The sequence below is a fragment of the Cetorhinus maximus genome, chromosome 23 (assembly GCF_964194155.1).
Source record: "Cetorhinus maximus chromosome 23, sCetMax3.hap1.1, whole genome shotgun sequence".
Classification (NCBI taxonomy): domain Eukaryota; kingdom Metazoa; phylum Chordata; class Chondrichthyes; order Lamniformes; family Cetorhinidae; genus Cetorhinus; species Cetorhinus maximus.
The window spans coordinates 2,311,500-2,327,488 of record NC_135901.1 but is presented as its reverse complement, the minus strand read 5'-3'; the positions used below and the strand labels follow the sequence as shown (position 1 = coordinate 2,327,488).

General features: G+C 44.4%; 2 protein-coding genes across 3 annotated transcripts in view; both read left to right on the top strand.

Moving 5' to 3' along the window:
* Positions 1–15,989, top strand: part of LOC144698102 (uncharacterized) — an 862,314-nt gene that overhangs the window by 182,802 nt on the left and 663,523 nt on the right. The window lies entirely within an intron of this gene.
* Positions 1–15,989, top strand: part of LOC144697711 (uncharacterized) — a 96,581-nt gene that overhangs the window by 59,400 nt on the left and 21,192 nt on the right. Inside the window, exons 9-10 of the mRNA XM_078569720.1 lie at positions 3,658–3,803; positions 12,029–12,089. Coding sequence (XP_078425846.1) covers positions 3,658–3,803; positions 12,029–12,089 — 207 coding nt within the window. The remainder of the gene's footprint in view (positions 1–3,657; positions 3,804–12,028; positions 12,090–15,989) is intronic.

Below are 15,989 nucleotides of genomic sequence, written 5' to 3'. Positions count from 1 at the left end.
TGTGTGTTTGTGTCTGTGTGTCTGTGCCTATGTGTGTGTGTACGCGTGTTTGTGTCTGTCCATTTTTGTCAGCTGTGTGTATTTTTACTATTTTTCCGAATTTCACCAGTGCAAATGATCGAGTCTGACCTTGATGGTGAAAAGTTTGGTGAATATTTTCAATGTTCTGTGTATAAACGTGTTTTCTGTGAGATGCAAGGTGATATCAGGTGAACGAATGCAAACAATCAACCATGTGTCTCATAAAATTCAGGGACACAACCTTGAACAACCCAGGGAGGATTCAATCACCAGTTTAGATTCGGATTATGGGAAATCAATCTTAGCATAATCTTAACAGGAACAAGAGTGTTAAAACATCTTCAAATTATGTTGCATAAATATATGTTTTTACAACATCCTCAGCATGATGGGAGTTTAAAATCTGTGGCCAGTAAGCTGGAAGCCGACTTGGACTGTTGGTAACTGAGTAGAGACCCGTTCCCTTCCAGATTCACTGCTCGGTGAGTGAGGGTCCAGTGAGCTAATAGTTTTGCTCTGTCTGGTTGTCTAGGCAATTTCCCTTTCGGTTCTCTCTGCTGAGAAGGTGGAGACACACCGGGTTAACCAATGTCCTTCCTCGTCTTTTTTGTTTAGCAAGTGGAGGTAAAATTGGCTTAAAATTTTCTTTTCAGTTTTCTCTGTTGGGGAAGTGGAGGTACAGCGGGTTAACAATTTCCCTTCCCCACTCTCTGTTGAGAAAATGGGGTACAGTGGCTAAACAATTCCCCCCCACCCGCTGTTGTGGAAGTGGGGGTGCAGTGGGTTAACAATGTCCCCTTCCCCTCTCTCTGTTGGGTAAGTGGGGGTAAAGTGGGTTAACAATTTCCCTTCCCCTCCCTCTGTTGGGGAAGTGGGGGTACAGTGGGTTAACAATTTCCCTTCCCCCTCTCTCTGTTGGGGAAGAGGGGGTACAGTGGGTTAACAATTTCCCTCCCCCCTCTCCCTGATGGGGGATTGTTGGGACATGTTTCTGTGTGACTCCACTTCAGTTCCCAGTGGGTGTGGTGCAGCAGCTTAAAGCTGACATCCATTTTAAAGGGATGGGCAACAAGAGAAGCAGGAACACCAAGATCTAAATGCACTGTGTTTGTTTGTCGGAAATGGGAATTGTCAGATTTCTCCTTAGCGGGAGGAGAGCTGGTGATGTTATTTTGCAGAATCCCGTAATGAATGAGCTTTACTCTGTCTCTAACCCAGGGTGTATCTGAGCTGCGAGCACTGGGTGTACAAGACTTGGGTGTGAGCCCTGTAAATATCCGATTTTAACTAAACAGGTCTAACATTAGCAAAAGTGGAAAACAACATTGATTAAACAATTGTGTATTTAAATCATGATTGGAGAAAAGGACTTTATTATTTTTTTATTGAAGTTTGAAATGTAACCGAGAGATTCTCATTGACATGAATTAACGGTGTCCATCAGTGCAAGGGAAATGTTCACAAAACTCGGTTTACCGCTGGATTTATCAACCGTTCTGTTGATGATCTTCAAGGGAATCGCTTCATGTCCCACCACACAGGAGTAAGAAGCGCCGCTGGCCCACTCCTCCGCTGCAATGGATAACAGGCTGTACATGAAGAAGGAGCGATTGTCCTTCTCCGCCACCACCTCGGTGTTCTTGTAGTTCCCGGGATTCACCGGCTTGTCATTAACGGTCCACTTGACGAAGATCTCTCGGGGTGAGAAACCTCTCACTAAGCAGCTGAGGGAGACGAATCTCTGAGCAGAGACATCTTCTGCCGAGGGCAGGAGGACAGACACGGACGGTTCCCGCAGGTCTTTATCTGCAGAAAATGTACAATAAATGTCAATAAACTGGATACTTTCGTAGACAATGAAACCGCTGGTTAGATGTGAGAGAAACGTGTTTTGTGATGAATATTAAGGGTTTGATTATCCACTTCTTGGAAATATATCACCGATCCTTCACTATAGCTGAATCAAAATCCTGGAACTCCCTCCCTAACAGCACTGTGGGTGTATCTACACCACATGGGCTGCAGCGGTTCAAGAAGGCAGCTCACCACCACCTTGTCAAGGGCAATTAGAGATTGGCAATAAACTCTGGCCCAGCCAGCGACGCACACATCCCATTAATTAATAAATAAAATACTTTGGGATCTGTCCGGTTTTCCAGCTCGGAGCAGAGGTGGACACAATCCTTTTCCCTGAGAACTTATTGGGTTGGACGAGAAAGTTTCTCAAAGGTTACAGCACATAAACAGGCCATTCTGCCCAACTGGTCTATGTTGGTGTTTCAGCTTCGCACCAGGCTCCTCCCATCTTGCTTCATCTAAACCCAATGGCACAGCCTTCAATTCATTGTTCATTCATCTACTTATCAATTTCCCCCTGAAATTCCACAGACCCAGAGCGTTTAGTTGGCGAAATTGCTAATCAGAGTAGACCATGAATACACTGAATAGTAAATATTGATCCTTACACTGACACTGGAAATAGACACATTGAACAACTTATTGCTTCAATTTCACCACTCACCTTGTTCCTTGTGGATGGAATTTCTTAAAGGAGTCGGCAGATCCTGATGGCTCACCACGCAATAAAACTCAGCCCCACTCAGCCAGGCTTGTGTCGAGATGTTTACGTTGCTGACCACGCTGTCAGGATCCGCTCCCGGTTGGACGGCGATCTCTGATTTCAAAGGCTTCTTCTCTTGTGTCCAGGACACGAGGACTCCATAAGGAGCATTAGAAACGATGCAGGTTAATGTCACGGTCGCCTCCAGTAAGACCTGTTCTATTGGCGGTGGCAGTAGAGTAATTGTGGGATCATTGCGGCAGTCGTGATCACCTGTGAGACAGAAATGAAAATCAACCAAAGTTTCACCTTCAGAAGCAGGACAGCAGTATTCAGCCTTCACTCCCTGAAGGAGAATAAATCACCTTGGACATATCAACCTCTAACTATCGTCTTTAATCTTCTTTACACAATGGAAAACCAGCTTGGTCTGTGTAAATCGTTCTCATAATTTAAGTCCTTCAGCCCCGGTAACATTCTCATGAATCTATGTTGCCCCAGTCCCATTACAAATGTACCATTCCTGGGCCCTGGAATGCAGTACTGAAAGCCGTTTTATAAATAGGGTGGATGCACTTTCCAACACTCTAACCCGAAGCTGTTACCAGTGAAGGGTTCCAGACACCTTCTGCCTCTCCAAATATGATCAGCTGACTCAGGGTAAAGCTAATGTCAAGTCCACCTCACTCACTCTATGACGTCAATGCAGAGACGTGACGTGATAAAATCCTGAATGGTGAACAATCCGAATGCAGCCCTTACATCGGAATTAAACAATAACTACATGATAGTAAATTAGAAGTTGTTCCGTCTACTAACTCCAATAAATTCCTGATTTGATTAACATCGGAGAGCAGAATGATCTATTGCTTCCTCGGTTTGTATTTCTTACCCTCACACTTGGTGGCGTTTCGACTTTGGGTGACCCCTTGATGAGTGACCTGACAGGTATAGACCGCGTCGGTGAACCATTCCCCAGCGGAGACATTCAGCCGACTGGTCGCCGAGAAGGTCCCCTTCACTTCAAAGGCGGGAGAGGTGACAATTCCTGAATCCATGGGTTGTCCATTCTTCAGCCACTTCACGGTCATTGACTTTGGACGGAAATCGACGATTGAGCAGACGGCGGTGGCAAATTTGTTGGTTGTGATTTCTTCCCGGGAACTCACGGTGAGGAGAACAGTTGGAAGTAAGCCAGAAGAAGGGCCTTCAAAAAACACAGGTTAGCCATTTCTTGCAGAAGAAATTGATAACAGATACAATGAGTTCTTATATTTTAACAGGCTCTTTGCGGTCAATGGACACTAACCTGGAATTTCCAGGGATCAAAACGGTGCAGAGTACTATAAATGTATTATAACCAAGGTCCTATACAGGTCAATTACAGCCTTTCTGTTTCTCACAGGTTCCCCAACACTTACATTGCATTCGAATGCTCTTGGCTGAGCCGCTGTATTGAACCTCACACTTGATTTTGCTGCATTCCCCCTCTGACTCGGTGATGATTAACTGGCTGCTCAGGGTGAAGGTTCCCTTCTGGTTTCTCACTGACGGGTAAGTCTTAAATCCAGTGGTGATCGGCTGCCCATCTTTCTTCCAGGTCAGGCTAGTGATTTCTGGGGAGTAGTCCATCGCCAAACAGCCGTAGGTGACGGAGCCGTCGGTGTTGTGTTGCTGACAGGAGGAGACCAGGCTGTAGAGAATGGGCGAAGACGGTGTCGCTGGGAAAGAATGGCCGATTGAGCAAGTTAGACTCTGTGATTTGTGATCATTAAGTCACCAAACAACTCAAAATTTGACTATAACTATAAACATATCCTAATATATTCCAACTAAAACCCACATCCACATTTGATCATTTATTATTTCCATCATTTGGTGATCCTCATCTGTCGGAACCTCTTTAGAAACCCACACCTCTTTTTCCGCCCCTATCCCATGACTAAAATAGAACATTTTGATGTCATCTGAATGACGTACCCTTCAGTGGATTAAGATGGAAGAGCAGAGGATTTCCCCCATTATTTCGCCACCATTTATTTCTCAATCAACAGCACTTGGTGATAGAGAAATTGTCTTGTCATTCATATCATTGCAGTTTGGAAATTGGCTCTGCTCAAATTGGCTGATGCCCCCTCCCTTCTCCACGTCCCCCCAAAACAAAGAATAGCAAAGACCCTTCGAAAGTACCTTTGTAATGGTACCTATATAATGACCATAGAACTCTAAACTGAATACCAGTTACAGTAAGTACGACATTTTCCAATCGTATATACATATGAACATGCGGATCAGTAGCAGGAGTAGGCCATTCTGCCTCTCGAGCCTCCTCCACCATTCACTCCGATCATAGCTGATTGATTGTGGCGTTAACTCCATATTCCCGCCTATTCTCCGCTAACCTTTGACTCCCTTGTCAATGAAGAATCTCTCTACCTCTGCCTTGAAATATTAATGACTTCTCCTCCGTCGCACTCTGGTGAAGAGAGTTCCAAACTTTCACTACCCTTTGAGAGAAAAATAAAATCTCCTCATTTCTGCCAGAATGGGAGACCTCTTATTTTTCAACTGTGTTCCCTATCGTTAGTCTCTCCCACAAGTGGAAACATCCTTTCAGCATCCACCCTGTCAATTTTCCCCAGGATTTTATATGTTTCAATAAAATCAGCTCTCATTCTTCTAAACTCCAATAGATACAGGCCCAGCCTACCCAAACTTTCCTCATAAGTTAACCGACAACACCTCCCAGTATCATTTGAATGAATATTCTCTGAACAGCTTCTAATGCTTTTATATCCTTTCTTAAAGGAGACTAAATCTGGACACAGTAATTCAGACGAGGTCTCATCGACGCCCTGTTAAACTATAGCAAAACATCTTTACTTTTATATTCTATTCCCCTTGTAATAAATGACAACACTCCCTTTGCCTTCCTCATCACTTGTTGTTCCTGCATTGTAACATTTTGTGATTCATGCACCAAGGGATCCATATCTTTCTGTACCTCAGGGTTCTGCAATATCTCTCCTTTTCAATAATATGCTGCTTTTGTATTCTTCTTGCCAAACTGGACAAGTTTATATTTTCCCACATTATACGGCATCTGTCATTTTTTGCCAACTCCTATAATCTATTTATATCCCTTTGCTGACCTTTATCCCCTCTTCACCACTTACTTTCCTCTCTATCTTTGTGTCATCAGCAAATTTCGCAAATTCATTCAGTCCTTTCATTCAAGTCATTGATATAAATTGTAAATAGTTGAGGCCGCAGCATTGATCCCTGTGGCACTGCACTTGTCACAAAACCATGATGGATCTACATAATTGCATTTGGATTTTCTTAGTGACCCGTGATAGGATCCTTAATAATAAATTCCAGCATTTTCGCTCGGACAGATGTTAAACTAACTGGCCTGTCGATTCTTGCTTTCCCTTTACCTCCTTTATTTGATATAAAAGCCTCATTCACTATTTTCCAATCTGATGAGACCTTTCCACAATCTAGGGGAGTTTGGAAAATTAAAACCAATGCCTCTGCTATTTAAGCAACCACCTCGTTCAGGCCAAGATATTTGGCCAACTTCTCTGCCCATTTCCTTATTTTCCTTTATTGTCCAATCCGTGTCCCGCGGCTGGATTGTGGCCCCCGAAGCCCCTCTATATGGACCCTGGAGCCGTTGTTCAAAATGCTGGTAAGGCGGGTAAGTGGAGTTCAAGATTTCTGGAAGGAGCTGCTCCTCCAATCACAGGCGAGCCTTCTATCCCGTTAGCTGCTGATAGGCCCGCTAGTCAGCCTATCAGCAGTAAAAGTGGGAGACAAACAGGTTGTGTTTGGAGGGGCAGCGACCACCCTCTGGAGAAAGGCGCAGGGAGCCAGGGGCAAGCGCACAGAGACATTGTCTCCCTTTTATGCCAGGTACTGAGTGCCTTTCCCCGGGAATGGAAAGGATTTCAGGAGGAGGAGAGACAATGAGAGAGAGAGAGAGAGAGGGAGAGAAAGAGAGAGTGGGGCCCAGGGCGCCTGGGGCCTCGGCTCGCAACTGCTATCGCCCGGATCTCCCCGCTATAGCCCGGCTCTCAGCCCTTCCCCCACCCTCCGCCTCTCTGCACCCTTAAACACCTGGCTCTCTGCCCTTTCCCCTCGGGTCTCTCTGCCCTTTCCGCCCCGGCATCTCTGCACTTTCCCCCCCCCGCAACTTTGCCCTTTCCCCCTCGCCTCTCTGCCATTTCTCCCCCAGCTCTCCGCACTTATTCCACGGCTCTCTGCCTTTCCCCCCTCAGCCTCTCTTCCCTTTCCACCTCCCGCCTCTCTGTCCTTCCCCCCCCGCCCTTTCCCCCTCTGCCCCTAGCCCTTTCCCCTTCTGCCCCTCGCCCTTTCCCCTTCTGCTGTCCCCCCTCCCGCCTCTCTGCCCTTTCCCCCTCCCGCCTCTCTGCTCTTTCCCCCTCCCGCCTCTCTGCTCTTTCCCCCTCCCGCCTCTCTGCTCTTTCCCCCTCCCGCCTCTCTGCCCTTTCTCCCTCCCGCCTCTCTGCCCTTTCCCCCTCCCGCCTCTCTGCCCTTTCCCCCTCCCGCCTCTCTGCCCTTTCCCCCTCCCGCCTCTCTGCCCTTTCCCCCTCCCGCCTCTCTGCCCTTTCCCCCTCCCGCCTCTCTGCCCTTTCCCCCTCCCGCCTCTCTGCCCTTTCCCCCTCACGCCTCTCTGCCCTTTCCCCCTCCACCCTCTCTGCCCTTTCCCCCTCCCGCCTCTCTGCCCTTTCCCCCTCCCGCATCTCTGCCCTTTCCCCCTCCCGTCTCTCTGCCCTTTCCCCCTCCCGCCTCTCTGCCCTTTCCCCCTCCCGCCTCTCTGCCCTTTCCCCCCAGCTCTCTGCACTTACTCCACGGGTCCCTGCACTTTCACCAGGCTCTCTGACCTTTCCACCGACGCTCATCACTCCATTCGGCCATTTCTGACACTGTGAGGATTCAGGCCTCGCTTCCAAGTCTCTCTTCCCTGCAGGTCCCGCCCTCCCACACACCGATTTAGGAAAAGTGATCTAGTAAGTGAGCATGTGCATGATTGACAGTGAGGGTGGCTGAGTGACAGAGTGAGGGTGGGTGGCTGATTGCATGAGGGTGCGTGGGTGAGTGAAGGAGTGAATGAGGGTGGGTGGTGAGTGAGCGAGGGTGGGTGTCTGAAGGTGGGTGAGTGAGGATGGATAAGTGAATGAGGGTGGGTATTTGAATGAGGGTAGATGAGCGGGTGAGTGAGGGTTGGTGGGTCTGTGAGGGTGGGTGTGTGAGTGACGGTGAGTGGGTATGTGAGGGCGGGTGGATGAGTGTGAATGAAGCTGGGTGGATAAGGGTCAGTGAGGGTGAGTGATGGTGGGTGAGTGAGTAATTGATGGTGAGTCAATGAGGGTGTGTGAAGGTGGGTGAGGGTGGATGAATGAGGGTGTGTGAGGGTGGGTGAGTGAGGAGTGTGAGTGAGTAAGGGCGAGGGAGTGAGGGTGAGGGAGTGAGGGTGAGTGAGTGACTGTGGGTGAGCGAGGGTCAGTGAGTGAGGGCCAGTGAGTGAGGGTGAAGAAATGATGGTGAGGGAGCGAGGGTGTGTGAGTGAGGGTGAGTGAGTGAGGGTGAGTGAGTGAGTGAGGTTGAATGAGTGAGTGTGAGCGAGTGTGAGTGAGTGAGCGATGGTGAGTGAGGGTGAGTGAGTCAGTGTGAGGGAGTGAGGGTGAGTGAGTGAGTGAGGGTGAGTGATTGTGGGTAGTGAGGGGGCCCAGGTGCAGGAGGCTCATCAAGGCGATGTTTCTCCGGATGATTTTCTGCTCCGGCTCAGCTTTCCATTTCCTGTCGTCCACAGCCGAGCTGGGGGCACCTCCATTCGGCTCCACCACCTCCACCTCCTCCTCTTCCTCTCCATCGATCCTGTCCCGATTCTCCATATTGATCAGCTTTCAGTAACACCGGCTGTGTAAAGTCAGACAGCAGTGTAGATCGCTGGCCAGCTGCTTTAATGCCGATGCCTTTCTTTGAGAAACCCGTGTCAGTGTGCGAATAGGCAGACTGAGGGGGCTGGAGGGGACGGTTACAGCAAAACCAGGATGGGCCATGCAGGCTTCTTGCACCAAGTGTGCACCAGTATTGGGGATCCGCCACATCCCTCCCTTTTTTTTGTTTCTATATGTTTGGTTCAACACTTGGAAATTCTCCACATATATAGTGATGTCACCTGTGTAATTTCATTTTACACAACAGGTCCTCAGAAATGGAGCAATGAACATGCCTGCAGCTTCACGGATTTTCATTCTGCAATTAGTATTTTCAGCCCACTTCTGTGTGTGATAATGTGTGTGTGTGAGAGAAAGAGAGAGAGAGAGTGCATGCAAGTGTATGTGTGTTTTTGAGAGAGAGAGAGACAGAGACGGAGTGTGTGTGTGTGTGTGTGTGTGTGTGAGATAGGGAGTTTAATTGTGAGAGTGTGTGAAATGGAGAATGTGTGTGTGGGAGAGAAAGACTGCGTGTGCTTGTGAGTGTGGGAGAGAGAGAGAGAGAGAAAGAGAGAGTGTGTGAGAGGGGGAGAGTGTGTTTTTCTGTGCGTGTCATAGGGAGTATAAGTGTGAGAGTGTCTGAGATAGAGAAATGTGTGTGAGAGAGAGAGTATGTGTGTGTGAGAGAGAGTTGCTGTGTGTGTGTGTGAGAGAGAGCGACTGTGTGCGTGTAAGAGTTAGAGAGAGAGAGAGAGAAAGAGAGTGTATAGGGGTGTGAGTGATTGGTAGTATAAATGTGTGAGAGAAAGTTCGTGAGGGAGCGAACGTGTGTGTGTGTAGGAGAGAAAGAGTGTGTGAAAGACAGAGCCAGTGTTTGTGTCAGAGAGAGAGAGAATAAGAGAGAGTGCATGTGTGAGTGAACAAGTGTGTGTGTGAGAGGGAATGTGTTTGTGTTTCTGTGTGCGTGACAGAGAGAATGGAGAGTGTGTGCATGTGTGTGAGTGTGTATGTGTGTGGGAGAGAGGGTACATGTATGTGAGAGAGTGGTTGTGCGTAAAAGAGGAGTGTGCGTGTGTGTGAGAGAGAGTGCATGTGTGAGAAAGAAAGAGTGCATGTGTGTGTGAGAGATAGTGTGCACGTGTGTGTGTGTATAGTTGAGAGAGTATGTGTATGAGAGAATGTGAGTGTCTGTGTGAGAGTGTGTGTGAAAGAGAGAGGAAATGTGTGAGAGACAGAGTGTGTGCATGTTAAAGAGAATTTGAGTGTGAGAGGGAGAATGTGACAGTGTGTGTGAGTGTGACAAAGTGAGTGTGCGTGACAGAGAGAGTGAGCGAGTGAGGGTGTGTGGTTAAGAGACTGAGTGTGTCGAGGTAGATCAGCCATGATCTTACTAAATGGAGGGCAGGATCGAAGGGCCGATATCCTCTCATTCTCTCATTTCTGTCATTCATGCCCTGCAGACGGCAATCGAATGACTCAGTTTTTGATGGTGGCTCCTTTGCCCCAAATCCCCCGCGGCTGGTTGTTTGGAGCGGGAGCCTGGTCATTGTCCATTTCAATCGTTTAAATAACTCGCAGCCTCGGATCAGATCAGAACAGGCGCTGCTCTCTGGAGCCTCACTGTCACTCCCTGATTCTGTTTGTTCTGAAATTGTGCTCAAGTTCAGCTCACTCACGTTCAATGATTTTCTGATACTCAAAATGCTGAAACATAATTAATTGATTAAAATTTATACATGTTCTCTCCAGAAATATTGTTAAAAACAATTAACGTTCGTCATTTCAACCGAGCAATGGAACAATTTATTTTCACAGATCTGGCTCAAGAACTCACAGCCAGTTAGTTCGATGCTGATTCAGTTTGTTTGATCTCTGTAGGGAGAAGACTCTCAGGTCAGTAACAGGACAAGTTAAGATATGGATTAAAGCCCCCACTCCTCCCCCAGTACACTCCTGTCATCAGCTGCAAGGGTGGGATTCAACAGAAAGCCAACTCTCCACTCAACTGTCAAACACACCGGGTCAGGTACAGCACTGGTTTGATATAAAATAAAACTCCCTCCACATTGTCCTATCAAATATGCCCAGGAGAGAGTTCAATCCGGTTTTGATATAAATGCTGTGGCTGCAAGAGGCGGTCAGAGGCTGGGAATTCTGTGGCGAGTAATTCAACTCCTATTGCCCAAAGACAACTCACCATATACAAGGCACAAGTCAGGACTGGGATGGAATAGATTTCACTTACCTCAATGAGTGAAACTTCAAAAAACCCCAAGAAACTCGATACTATCCGGGACAAAGCAGCCCACAGAATTGGTACCCCATCCACTACCTGAAACATCCACACCCTCCCCCACAGACGCACAGCGACTGCAGTGAGTACCATATACAGGATGCACTGCAGCAACTCGCTAAGGCTCCTTCAGCAGCACCTTCAAAACCCGCAACTTCTCCCAACTAGAAGGACAAGGGCAGCAGGTGCTTGGGAACACCGCCACCTGTACGCTCCCCTCCAAGGCACCCACCATCCTGACTTGGAACGATATCGCTGTGCCTTCACTGTGAATACGTCAAAATCCTGGAGCTCCTTTCCTAACAGCACTGTGAGTGTATCTGTAGTATTCAAGGAGTCGGCATTTCAACACTTCCTCAAGGTGTAATTAGGGATGGACAACAAATGCTGGCCTTGCCAGCGACCTCAACATCCTATGACAGGATTAAAAATAAGATACAGGCTAATTTCTTACTCCACACTGTCCAACTAAATAGGTCAAGGACTGCTACAGCACGGATTAAAATAGGATAAAACTCCTCTCTGCATTGCCTAACCGAACACTCCCAAGATACATGCATCACTGGCTTAAAATCGACCAAATCTCCTTCGACAGTCTGTCTGTCGTTTCTGAATTGTCCTTTCTGACTGTCACAATGGGTTGGGTATCTCATTTCTGAGGCGCCTGGTCAAAAAGTCAAACTTTCACATTTCTCACAGATACAAGTTTTTTGAAGAAATAAATCAAATTGCACTTCCTGAAATACAGGAGAGCGAACCAGAAGGTTAACAACCAGTCAGTAAGATTCCTGGTCCCAGCACAGTGACCACGCGCACAGAAACAGAACAGACACAAATGATGCAACAAGTGAGTTCCCAGCAGATAGATCTGTTCAATCTGTCCATTTCATTCAAGCTGTTTGATTCCAATTGATCAACGGTCAATTTACTACAATTATTCCACAACTTCTTTGAAATTAATCTGATTTTCATTTCAAAATTCCCTTTTAAGTCCATCTAATTCTCCCTGATCTGTCTCAAATCTCCAAATAATATAGGATTTAAGTTACCCTGAAAATGAGCATAGCAAAAATTACAGGTTCAAGATAATTTGGTGTCCGTAACAGAGACTCAATGACAGGGTAAGAATTAAACAAATCAGGAAACACTCACATTGAAAACCGATTACCCGCTGATTTGATTTGATTTTAGGTATGAATAGAACCAATAAAATCATCGAGGCGAAACACCTTATCGAGCTGAGCACAGCTGAGTAAGAAAAGTACTCTTTTCTAAATTAATTTTGGATACAATTAAAAATTCTCTCCACTGAGATTTTGCATTCACCATAATGACCAGTATACTATTTAATTGTTGGAGCACATTTATGTTGAATTAATTATCACTAATATTATATTGTAAGCTAATTATCTTGTTATTGTCAATTCATTTTCTTGTCAGCTGATTTTTACTCTATAATATTAAAAATGGTTTTCAAAAATTGAAAACCTGTTTCTCCCTGGTACTTTGTGAAATAATTGGGGTTTATTTAAATCAACCTGACACTGAAACAATGTTAAACAATAAACTTCAAATTGCTAGATGTTAACATTCAGGCAAGTGTATCAATTTTACTTAAATCTAAGCACGATTTACTATTTTACTTCTACTTCTACTGCACTGTTTTAACCAACAATATTGTAAGCTATGCGTGTTTCTGAACGCATTGAAAAATCATAAATTCCATCTATTCTCATCGAGTAATTCACAGGGCGAATTTATCAGTAGAATATTTGAAATACTTTCAAATCTGGCCGGGGTCACATCGCATTAAGTGTCTATGAGCTGCAACATCATCTGTTTGCTAAAGGAAGCTTGTCTTAACTCCAAACTATATGTAAAAAAATGTTCCTGGCAGTTACTTATTATCAATAAAATTGTTCCCTAGATAACAATCCCTATTCTTTAATTGTTACATATATTGTTCATTGAAAGAAGATCCAAATTGATCAATATAAAACTTGATGAGAACAATTCATTCAGATCATCTGCGATACTGAAATATAATCAGCAAATTGAATCGAGATTTTGTTCTTCAATTTAATATTTAATAAGAATTAAGCATGAATCTCAGATATAATCTGTTCTTCTCCTATAATCCTATCCTGTGTACAGCACAGCTATGGTAGACAGGATGTTGTTATTAAATTCAAAACTAACATTAATGTTTGTAATTAAATTAATCTGTTCTAATTTCAAGCTTTTCCTTGTCAATCTCTATTCATATGCAGCCTGCACCTTCCTACAGTTCAAAAAAAATGTAAGAACAATTCATTTACTGCCAACGAATTCTACCCCCCCCACCCCCCCCACGCCCCCCCCAGAAAACTGTTTAAGATTAGATTAGTGACAATTGTCTCGTTATCCAAATCCCAATAACATTGAAGGAATAATATGGTTACGACTGCACAGAAAGAATATAATAACCGGATAGACATATTGCCAAGCTGAAATGTCAAACTCCTCTTTAAGTCAATGCAAACGTTATCAGGGATATAAAAAATAATTCAAATTCCCTTGTGAAATTGACTAAATCTGTAGAATCAGTATATTCTTATTGAAATTATTTCATGCATAATCACAAAATGTTTCCAGCCTAAAAACTTTCCCAATCATGTTAATTGTGCGCAGTGCACAACAAAATTATGAAAGGCGATTAATGATCAATTATGATAATATGAAAGCTGTTCAGCCAATATGGAGAAATATTACCACATTATAATTGTTTGAATTGTAATAATTTTACTCTACAACTTGAAAACTTGTTAATTATATAGTTTCTGATTGCAGTAACGAATTATGTTCCGAATGAGCGTCATAATCCATGGTTTAGTTTAATCTGCAATTATCACTTAAAATAAAGACAAAATGTTCTAACACATCTTTAAACGCTTTTTTCCCATTTCTGAAACCTGTTTGTTTTCTGCCTACAATCGCGCTTCAAGCAGATACAAACGCGTAGGCTGTTTTCATTCAATCACAAAACGTGTAACCGCTCAATGTCACCGAATTTAAACAATGCAGAGGCAATGCAGAACCGCCAAGCCGTTTCACAAATTCTACTAATTCAAAGCCATCCAGACACACAATATTCTCGGGAGAAAAACACCAAATCACATCACTGAGGGGCTGAAACCCGTTTCATGGAGAACCAGCTCAATTGTACAAACACTTCCAACAGAATCCAATGTAACATTGCAAGAAAATCTCAATATCGAATCCAGGCAACACGCTCGTCACTAAATAAATGAATAATTAAACTAAACGGAAATATGGAATAATGTCAACAGCATTGTGAGTAGGCGGAACATGTTCAATAAATTAATACTGAAACTTAAGCATATTTTGTTAATATTGGGTTTGATTTCAAACCTATTTAAACACTTGTGCAACAGACGGTAAAACCCGCAGGCGTTCGATGTCACCGAGATTAAACATTGCAGAAACGTCAAATTGTTTTAACAAACGTTAGATATTTCAAGTCGCCCGGCCACACATTATCCTCAGCAGATACACACCAAATCACAACAACCAGGGACCGAATCCCTCAGCAGCACCATTTGTCAAAACACAGTGGAATTATATAACTCAATTTAAGCAGAATCACATGAAACATTGTAAAAGAATCTGCATACAGAATTCACCAAACCCACGTTTCAATGAACGAATGAATTATTAAAATAGACAAGAATATAAAGCAAAGACTCAAGTAAAACAATCACTAAATAAATGTGTGGTTCTTACCTGCAGTCACCGTCACCATGGTCCCTTGTGCCCAGTAGCCCATACCGTCACAGTGTTACACTCCCTGGGCTGTGCCATACAATAACTGTCCCTGCACGAAAAAGACAGAAATCCACCATTATTTTAAATATTCATAAGTCAGAGGCAAAGTAAGATCACGATGAATCTTCACGAAATTATATTTGCGTGTAGATATCTTTAGATATTCATCAATGATCCTCATCTTTTATAATTCAGAGTAACACATGAACATGTTACTGAAATCACCAACTGATGAACGGATAATTATCAGTTTTTCAATTTTAAACCACGTTTTTTGGGCAGTTCTGGGCATAAATAATACTTCACTGTAAATATAGCAGGATTGTAAAAGCGAGCACTGACCCAGGCAGACTCAATTAGTGCTGAGGGGTTTTTGTATTGACAGTAACTGCTGTGCCATCCCAGCTATCACAGTGAGACACACCATGTCAAATACTGCGGCAGACTGTTCTCTGTAAATACAGAAATTTAATTTCACTTCCTTCTCAAAAACCTGATTCCGACACGCCTAAAAGTGAATCAGTGAGACATTTCAGCTTGTACTGGTGATTATACTTATCAATGTGAATGGAATTCTTTCAAAACCTCTTTGCAGATTTAGCGTGTCCGTCAACACTCACAAAACGGAAGACTGTTATATCTTTTCACAAACCAATATTACCTCTACCCATTATTTTATTTAAATTTGATTTTCTTTGGCGTTCCTGCTGTGTTAGTGATCGCGAATTTGAACAAACTCCTTCTCTGAGGTTTTTGTATGAGGATGTCGCTATGCACAGCACTGTGACCCGCTGCTGTAGTATCACAGTGAAATACACCCGCACAAAAACTGCACCCACTCTCTCAGTGCTGCCTCTCAATATTCACTTCAAATAGACGTTTACTTCTGATCTAGAAGTGGAATTCATGCAGCAGTTTACAAAATTGAACGAAAAGAGACTCCCTCCAAGTATCAGATATATTAAAATGAATATTATATCCAGGTCTGTAATTGCGGAAACTGTTAACAGTAAATATCAACACAACCAAAAGCTCAGCTCATTACATCGACTGGTTTGTTAGTTTTACTGTTAAATTTGCTGTGCTACTTATGTCAGGAGCGCCTTGTTGTCTGGTCCTGATCATTACAGTTAATATTACATTTAAAACAAGTACTGACCGTCAGGTTACGATGGAAGTTGCTGAGTCCCTCTCGATCTGTTCTTGTTCGGGTCCAGCCCTGGTTCCTCTCGCTGTGTGTCTTGCACAATAATAGATGGCGGTGTCTTCAGTCTTCAGTCTCGTCATGTCCAAGGAGAAGGTGCTCCTTGAAGTGTCTTTGGACGCA